The sequence below is a fragment of the Rhinopithecus bieti genome, unplaced genomic scaffold (genome assembly GCF_001698545.2).
Source record: "Rhinopithecus bieti isolate Rb0 unplaced genomic scaffold, ASM169854v2 scaffold_11964, whole genome shotgun sequence".
Classification (NCBI taxonomy): domain Eukaryota; kingdom Metazoa; phylum Chordata; class Mammalia; order Primates; family Cercopithecidae; genus Rhinopithecus; species Rhinopithecus bieti.
Genome location: NW_016807677.1, coordinates 265994 through 275467, shown reverse-complemented (window position 1 = coordinate 275467; position 9474 = coordinate 265994). Strand labels below are relative to the sequence as shown.

General features: G+C 43.9%; 1 protein-coding gene and 1 pseudogene across 1 annotated transcript in view; one reads left to right on the top strand and one right to left on the bottom strand.

Annotated features, from left to right (window-relative positions):
* IFT46 (intraflagellar transport 46) overlaps positions 1 to 4660 on the bottom strand; it is a 15399-nt gene extending 10739 nt beyond the window's left edge. Inside the window, exons 1-3 of the mRNA XM_017883001.1 lie at positions 4582 to 4660; positions 1812 to 1964; positions 979 to 1115 (exon numbers count right to left, since the gene is read on the bottom strand). Of these exons, the coding sequence (XP_017738490.1) occupies positions 979 to 1115; positions 1812 to 1964; positions 4582 to 4626 (335 nt within the window). The 5' untranslated portion in view covers positions 4627 to 4660. The remainder of the gene's footprint in view (positions 1 to 978; positions 1116 to 1811; positions 1965 to 4581) is intronic.
* A 494-nt stretch (positions 4661 to 5154) lies between these two features.
* Positions 5155 to 9474, top strand: part of LOC108536344 (60S ribosomal protein L5-like) — an 8571-nt pseudogene continuing 4251 nt past the window's right edge.

The window sequence follows — 9474 nt, the reverse complement described above, 5'->3', positions numbered from 1 at the left end:
AAAAAAAAAAAAAAAAAAAAAAAAGAGAGATTTAAATATCTGACATGAAAATAGTTTGCACCAAGAAAAAAAGAAATTTTTATACAAGTGTTTTTAGCAGCATTATTATTTTTTTAATATTTAATTAATTTATTTTTGAGACAGGGTCTCACTCTTGACCAGGTTGGAGTGCAGTAGCCCAATCATAGCTCATTGCAGTCTCAAACTCCTGGGCTCAAGTGATTCTCCTGCCTCAGCCTCCTGAGCAGCTGGGACTATAGGCACACACCAGCACGCTAGGCTAATTTTTAAAAAATTTTTGGGCAGCCAGGCACGATGTAATCCCAGCACTTTGGGAGGCTGAAGTGGGCAGATCACGAGGTCAGGAGATCGAGACCATCCTGGCTATCATGGTGAAACCCCGTCTCTACTAAAAATACAAAAAAGTTAGCTAGACATGGTGGTGGTTGCCTGTAGTTCCAGCACTTGGGAGGCTGAGGCAGGAGAATGCAGGAACCCAGGAGGCAGAGCTTGCAGTGAGCCGCGATCACACCACTGCACTCCAGCCTGGGTGACACAGCAAGACTCCATCCAAAAAAAAAAAAAATTTTGTAGAGACGAGGTCTTGCTATGTTGCCCAGGTTGGTCTTGAACTCTTGGCCTTAAGCAATCCTCAGCCTCCCAAAGTGCTGGGATTACAAGCTTCAGCCACCATGCCTGGCCACCACCTTTTAGATTTACTCAGCAAAATCTCATGTAATCCCCAAGCCCACAAATGTTTCAGATAGTACAAGTGATACTATAGGACTGGATGAGGTAGTGGAGTCAGAAAGGGAGGAAAACTCATTATTATGTTGGGTTTCTGAGACATCTGAAAATCCTAAATACAGGAGACCAAAAGAGATGCTGGAATTTCACTTCTAACTGACGTCCTCCCACTGCAGTGTTTTGAAGGAGGTATTCTGAAGAGCACCCTTGGCTTGGGTGTTCTTTCCTCACCCTTCCAGAGGGGCTCCATGCTCTTCATCATCATCATCAGAATCAGAATCAGTTTCAGATGAATCATCATCATCATCGTCATCATCATTTTCACTAAAGCCCCGCTGAGGTGTCAACTGTGAGGTCTTTTTCTTCTCCTGAGATAGGGCAGGGCAGGCATAGAAAGCTTCAAGTAAAAAAATCAAACATACCTATGCCCAGTTCTCTATTGCTCTAACCAATACCCCAACCACCTGGCACCTAATCACCAGAAAGAGAAGGGAGCACTTCCCAGAAGGGGCTTGAGAGCCTCCTTCTGCCCCTGCTCAGCTACAAATGGGGACTCCACTTGCTAGAACCATATTCCATTTCTCTACTTGAGGCTGGGGTATAAATTCCATCTAATTTTATCTACTGTACATATTACTCAGATCTTCAGGGCTCTGCATACACTTTAGACAGCTTCGGCCCAAAAAGCTATGGACTTTCAAAGAAGAGGATGGCAACTCTAGGTATTTTGGAAGAAAATCGGGGAAGATGAAGTGGGAATAGAAACTTTAGGGGTCTTAATACTCACAAAGACCATAGAGAGGAAATCTAGTACTTAATTTGCAAGACTGCCCAGCGTAAGCTGCTTGAAACTATCAAAAGAAGAAAGTTCAAAATTAACCTTGTGACCATCTAACCAGCAGTTCCAGAGACTATGGACTTTCCATTTTTGTTCAGTGATATTTCTCTTCATGGAGTATCTGACCTATCCGTATTTCCCTTCCCTTACCCCATAAATTACATACAATGACTACACACTCTCTCTCAAGACAAGCAGCTCTTCTGTCCTTGGCATTATAACCTACCTTTCTGTGCTTCTGGCTCTCTCTGTACCATCCCACCCTCTCAAGTCCATGAGAAGGGGTCTGGTGGCACTTGAGACTTTCAGGGGCAGGTGGAACAGGGTCCATGTCTTTGCCTCTGTGGCCTGGAACCTGTGGCATGCCCTCCCTTAGGACCTGAAGGATGACCAATTGGCCCCCTTTAAAAGTAGGTTTTCAAAACTTGGTTTCTATATACCACATGTCTTATACTGAGGTTAACATGTTTGATTCCAGTTGTTTAAAATTAATTTGTTTTTATGGTAAAGCAGCTATTGACACACAAAATTGTGACACGTTACAGGACACCAAAAACTGTTTTTGGTCACATTTTGCTCTAAGAATAACAAATTTATACATAGATAAAAGTATATTCTAATTAAGCTGTAATATGCATGGCAGATAATGAAACACAGTTGCAGAATTTATTCAGTGACTATGCCTTATTAGTAAATGATTGATAAGAACTTTCTAGAGCATTCTTTCTCAATTCAAGATTTGCCAAAATTATTCTTAGTCACATAGGAAGCAGTTTTAGCACAGGGAACTTTTAAAAATATTGTCAGCCCGGGGCGGTGGCTCACGCCTATAATCCCAGCACTTTGGGAGGCCAAAGCGGGTGGATCACGCGGTCAGGAGTTCGAGACCAGCCTGACCAACATGGTGAAACCCCGTCTCTACGAAAAATACAAAAATTAGCCAGGCGTGGTGGCACACGCCTGTAATCCCAGCTACTCAGGAGGCTGAGGCAGGAAAATCGCTTGAACTGGGGAGGTGCAGGTTGCAGTGAGCTGAGATCGTGCCACTACACTCCAGCTTGGGCAACAGAGCGAGATGACTCTGTATCAAAACAAAACAAAACAAAACAAATCATTAAAATGCAGCCATCAGGCCAGGTGCAGTGGCTCACACCTATAGTCTCAGCACTTTGGGAGGCTGAGGTGGGTGGATCACCTAAGGTCAGGAGTTCAAGACCAATATGGCCAACATGGTGAAACCCCATCTCTACTAAAAATAAAAAAATTAGCCAGGCGAGTTGGTGCAGGCCTGTGGTCCCAGCTATTCAGGAGGCTGAGGCATGAGAATCACTTGAACCCAAGAGGCGGAGGTTGCAGTGAGCCAAGATCATTGCACTCCAGCCTGGGTGAAAGAGCGAGACTCCATCTCAAAAAAACAAAAACAAAAACAAAAAAAACAGGCCGGGCACAGTGGCTCATGCCTGTAATCCCAGCACTTTGGGAGGCCGAGGTGGGTGGATTGCCTGAGGTCAGGAGTTCAAGACCAGCCTGACCAACATGGTGAAATCCTGTCTCTACTAAAAATACAAAAATGAGTCAGGCATGGTGAACCTGTAATCCCAGCCACTCAGGAGGTTGAGGCAGGAGAAACACTTGAACCTGGGAAGCAGAGATTGCAGTGAGCCAAGCAACAAGAGTGAAACTCCGTCTCAAAACAAAACAAAACAAAACAACATAACCTTTGGATAATGTGCTAAGGCTAAACATAAATGGTTGTTTTTTGTTTTTCTTTTCGAGATGGAGTTTCGCTCTTATCACCCAGCCTGGAGTACAGTGGCACGATCTTGGCTCACAGAAACCTCCACCTCCCGAGTTCAAGTGATTCTCCCGCCTCAGCCTCCCGAGTAGCTAGGATTACAGGCACCATCACCACGCCCAGCTAATTTTTTGTATTTTTAGCAGAGACGGGGTTTCGCCATGTTGGGCAGGCTGGTCTCAAACTCCTGACCTCAGGTGATCCGCCCGCCTCGGCCTCCCAAAGTGCTGGGATTACAGGAGTGAGCCACCGCGCCCGGCCAACACAAATGGTTTTTAAGAAATCGCATGTACAACTCTAAGGTCCTACATGTTTCTAGAGAGATGGGCATCTTGCCATCTTTCTTTCAGAAGCAGGGTGGTTCTCTAGGTTCATAGAATAACAGCAGCCAATATCTGGGTCTTAAGACCTCAAAATTAAAATCTCTTTCACAAAATACTGACAGTATCACAAGTATTGATAATGAAAAAATGCCTAGACTAATAATTTCAAACTCACTTTAGCATAAAATTACCTGGACTGCTTCCTAAAAAATATAAATTCCCAGGCTTTTACTTTTGAGATTCTGGGGTGGGACCGGGAATCTGTATATTTTATTTTATTTATTTATTTATTTATTTATTGAGACAGAGTTTCGCTCTTGTTGCGCAGGCTGGAGTGCAATAGCACGATCTCGGCTCACCACAACCTCCACCTCCTGGGTTCAAGTGATTCTACTGCCTCAGCCTCTCAAGCAGCTGGGATTACAGGCATGCGCCACCACATCTGGCTAATTTTGTATTTTTAGTAGAGACGAGGTTTCTCCATGTTGGTAAGGCTGGTCTCGAACTCCCGACCTCAGGTGATCCACCCGCCTCGGCCTCCCAAAGTGCTGGGATTACATGTGTGAGCCACTGCACCCAGCCGGGAATCTGTATATTTAAAAATAAGTATCTCATTTGAGTCTTATGATCAAGAAAGTTTGTGAAACACTGGCCTACATTACATGAAATTCCTCACCAAAGTCAATTGTAATAGTAGGCTTTATTCCTGAAGAAGGGTCAAAATCTCAAGGTTCTTTGTAACTGATTTTCCTCCATGAGCTCAAAGGTCCCCAACCACTGAAGGTGAGTGTTCAAGAAATGTTTAGCATTAAACTGGTGTAATCTCTAACTACTAAAAACCCAAAGCAGAAATTCTACAAGAAGGTGTATTACTGTACCTTGTTATTTTCCTCTTCATACTCATCACTGCTGTTATCAGCCATAGCCTTGTTAGGAAGATGGGCAGAATGAGGAAGTCCTTAGAAAAAAAAGTTTTCCTTTAGATTAGTGTTAAAATGATTTTTAAAGACAAATATTTTTTAGTTTGTAGCATTTTATGCTCTAACCATTTTATAAAACAAAGTTTATTGGAACATCTAGCTAAAAAGACAGGAGACAGAATTCTAGTCATGGCTCTGCCAATTCAATTCAAGATATATTTACTAAATATTCCTATGCTTAAAGCATTGGGTTAGATATTATACTAATCAAATTATCGGCCATTACATAAATAATATAAACTCTGGCCAGAGGCAGTGGCTCATGCCTATAATCCCAACACTTTGGGAAGGGGAGGCAGGAGGATCACTTGAGCCCAAGAGTTTGAGCCTAGCCTGAAAAATATGGCAAGATCCCATCTACAAAAAAAGAAGAAAAAAAAATTAGCTGGGTGTGATGGTGTGCGCCTGTGGTCCCAGTTACTCGGGAGGCTAAAGCAGGAGGTCTGCTTAAACCCAGGAGTGTTAGGAGTTTCAGGCGGCGGTAAGCAGTGTTCAGTGTTCATGCCACTGCACTCCAGCCTGGGCAACAGAGTGAGAGCCTGTCTCAAAAACAAAAAAGACAAAGAAAAAAATATACACTCTGCCCTTAGTTTACACTAGTAAAGCACAGACTGCTGAATTTATACTAAGAGTGGGTTTGAAGACAAATTACTTAAAATGATTTTGCCTTTCCACCCCCTAGTGCTGCTGTGCCTGCAGGTCTCTGTCGAGCCGTGGACGCGGGTCTCTGTTCCGCAGGATGAGGTTTGTTAAAGTTGTTAAGAATAAGGCCTACTCTAACAGATATCAAGTGAAATTTAGAAGACGAGTGGGTAAAACTGATTACTATCCTCAGAAACATTTGGTGATACAGGATAAAAATAAATACAACACACCCAAATACAGGATGATAGTTCGTGTAACAAACAGAGATATCATTTGTCAGACTGCTTATGCCCATATAGAGGGGGATACAGTCTGTGCAGCATATGCACAAAAACTGCCAAAATATGGTGTGAAGGTTGGCCTGACAAATGATGCTGCAGCGTATTGTACTGGCCTGCTGCTGGCCCACAGGCTTCTCAATAGGTTTGGCATGAACAAGATCTATGAAGGCCAAGTGGAGGAGACTGGCCATGAATACAGTGTGGAAAGCATTGATGGTCAGCCAGGTGCCTTTACCTGCTATTTGGATGCAGGCCTTGCCAGAACTATCACTGGCAATAAAGTTTTTGGCGCCCTGAAGGGAGCTGTGGATGGAGGCTTGTCTATCCCTCACAGTACCAAATGATTCTGAAAGCAAAGAATTTAATGCAGAAGTACACCAGAAGTACATCATGGGACAGAATGTTGCAGATTATATGCGCTACTTAATGGAAGATGATGATGATGCCTACAAGAACCAGTTCTCTCAATACAAAAAGAACAGTGTAACACCAGACATGATGGAGGAGATGTATAAGAAAGCTCATGATGCTGTACAAGAGAATCCAGTCTATGAAAATAAGTCCAAGGAAGAAGTTAAAAAGCAGAGGTGGAACTGTCCCAAAATGTCCATTGCTCAGAAAAAACACTGGGTAGCTCAAAAGAAGGCAAGCTTCCTCAGAGCTCAGGAGGGCGCTGCTGAGAGTGAAATCAAACAATTTTCTATAAAGATTTTTCAGATAAAGACAATAAACTTATGGACAGAAAAAAAAAAAGATTTAACCTCTTTCAGTCTCAGTATTCCCACCTCTAAATGGGTCACTAATATTTCTCACCCAGGCCTCTTATAAGGATCAAATGAAAAAATTTATGTGCAAGGAGCTGACCCAGGGCCTGGCAAATAATAGTCACAAGTTTGAATCTGAATCAGTAAGCAAAGATAAGCGCAACTTTTAAATACTCTGAACAATTAAAAGTATAATTAAGGCCAGGCGTGGTGGCTCACACCTGTAATCCCGGCACTCTAAGAGGTGGAGGTAGGCAGATTGTTTGAGCCTAGGAGTTCAAAACCAGCCTGGGCAACACGGCGAAACCCTGTCTCTACAAAAAATACAAAAATTAGGCCAGGCATGGTGGCTCATGCCTGTAATCCCAGCACTTTGGAAGGCTGAGGCGGGTGGATCACCTGAGGTCAGGAGTTCCGAAACCAGCCTGGCCAACAGGGTGAAATCCCGTCTCTACTAAAAATACAAAAAAAATTAGCCAGGCATGGTAGCACACTCCTATAATCTCAGCTACTCGGGACACTGAGGCAGGAGAATTGCTTGAACCTGGGAGGTGGAGGTTGCAGTGAGCCGAGATCATGTCACTGCACTCCAGCCTAGGCGACAGAGCAAGACTCCATCTCAAAAAAAAAAAAATTAGCTGGACATGGGGGCATGGGCTGGTAGTCCCAACTACTGGGGGATCTGAGGCAGGAGGGCTGCATGAGCCCAGGTGGTCGAGGCTGCAGTGAGCGGTGATCGTGCTACTGCACTCCACCCTGGGTGACAGAGCAAAACTCTGTCTCTATAAATAAAAAATTAAATTGAAATAAAAGTATAGGCCAGGCGCGGTGGCTCACACCTGTAATCCCAGCGCTTTGGGAGGCCGAGGCGGGTGGATCATGAGGTCAGGAGATCGAGACCATCCTGGCTAACATGGTGAAACCCCGTCTCTACTAAAAATACAAAAAAATTAGCCGGGTGTGGTGTTGGGTGCCTGTAGTCCCAGCTACTCGGGAGGTTGAGGCAGGAGAATGGCGTGAACCTGGGAGGCGGAGCTTGCAGTGAGCCGAGATGGTGCCACTGCACTCCAGCCTGGGCGACAGAGCAAGACTCTGACTCAAAAAATAAATAAATAAATAAATAAAAGCGTAATTAGATGTAAGGCATTAACTGGAATGAAAACATGATAAATGATTTCCATATCAAAGAAATACAAATTAAACACTATTTTTTTTGTTTACTAAATTAGCCCAAACTAAAACCAAATTACAATATCTGCAGCTGTCAAGAGCACAAACATGCTCAAGTCAAAAACCTAGGTGGCTAGCTCCCAAAGAATTGAAAACAGGGACTCAAATGGACACTTGTACACCTCTGTTCATAGTAGCGCTGTTCACAACAGCCAAAACATGAAAACAACCTGAGTGTCCATTAACAGATGAATGAATTAAAAAAATGTGGCATAGGCCAGGAAAACAACCTGAGTGTCCATTAACAGATGAATGAATTAAAAAAATGTGGCATAGGCCAGGCGCGGTGGCTCACGCCTGTAATCTCAGCACTTTGGGAGGCCAAGGTAGGTGGATCACAAGGTCAGGAGATCAAGACCATCCTGGCCAATGTGGTAAAACCCCATCTCTACTAAAAATACAAAAAAATTAGCTGGGTGTGGTGGCGTGCACCTGTAGTCCCAGCTACTCAGGAGGCCGAGGCAGGAGAATCGCTTGAACCTGGGAGGTGTAGGTTGCAGTGAGCCGAGATCATGCCACTGCACTCCAGCCTGGGTGACAGAGTGAGACTCAGTCTCAAAAAAAGAAAAAAAAAAAAAAAAAAAGTGGCATATACATGCAATGGAATATTAGCTTTAAAAAAGAAAGTCTACACTCTATACAGATGAACCTTAAAAACATCACAGTAAGTGAAGTAAGTCAGCCACAAAAGGATAAATACAGCATGACTTCACTTACGTGGTTCCCAGAACAAGCAAACTCATAGAGACAGTAGAATAATGGTTACCAGGGAAGAGTGGAAGCAAGCAATCAGGAGCTATTGTTTAAAGGGTATGGAGTTTCTGTTCGGGATGATCTGGAAATAGTAGTGATGGTCATACAACATTGTGAATGTACTTAATGTTATTTAATTGCACACTTAAAAATTGTTAAAATGGCAAATTTTATGTTATGCATATTTTACCACAATAAACAAACAGAAACCCTGGATGTCATCCTTGATTCCTAACTCGAGTCAAATCCAATCCATCAGCAAGTCTTAGTGATTCTACGACAATCTGTCTTGTACCATATTTGCCTCTTTTCTTTATTCTCAACTTCCTCACTAGAGGTCAAGCCACTATCATCTCAACTCAGCCATCGCAACAGTTCATTCCACACACGACAGCAACACAGCCTCCAAAGCTCTGCTTATTATGCTTCCTGCCCTACCTCTCTGATCTGACCATATCATACGGTAGAGTCCCCGCTACCGTAAACTGGTCTCTTTCAGGTCCTCAAACTAAGCCAAGCTCCTTCAGGCTTCAAGGTTTTTCACATCTCACATACTGTTTCCTCTTCCTGGTCTACTTTTCCTCAGTGTCTGGATCCCTGCCATCTATCAGTCTTACACGTCACCCCTTTAGATCTTCCCTGACCACCCTATCAAAAGTGGGTCTCTGGCCGGGAGTGGTGGCTCACGCCTGTAATTCCAGCACTTTGGGATGCTGAGGCAGGCAGATCAGTTGGGGTCAGGAGTTCAAGACCAGCCTGGCCAACATGGTGAAATCCCGTCTCTACTAAAAATACAAAAGTTAGCTGGGTGTGGTAATCTCAGCTACTCGGGAAGCTGAGGAAGGAGAATCACTTGAACCCAGGAGGCGGAGGTTGCAGTGAGCCAAGATCGCACCACTGCACTCCAGCCTGGGTGACAGAGTGAGACTCCGTCTCAAAAAAATAAAATAAAATAAAATAAGTAGGTCGGCCAGGCGCGGTGGCTCAAGCCTGTAATCTCAGCACTTTGGGAGGCCGAGACGGGCGGATCACGAGGTCGGGAGATCGAGACCATCCTGGCTAACACGGTGAAACCCTGTCTCTACTAAAAAATACAAAAAACTAGCCGGGCGAGGTGG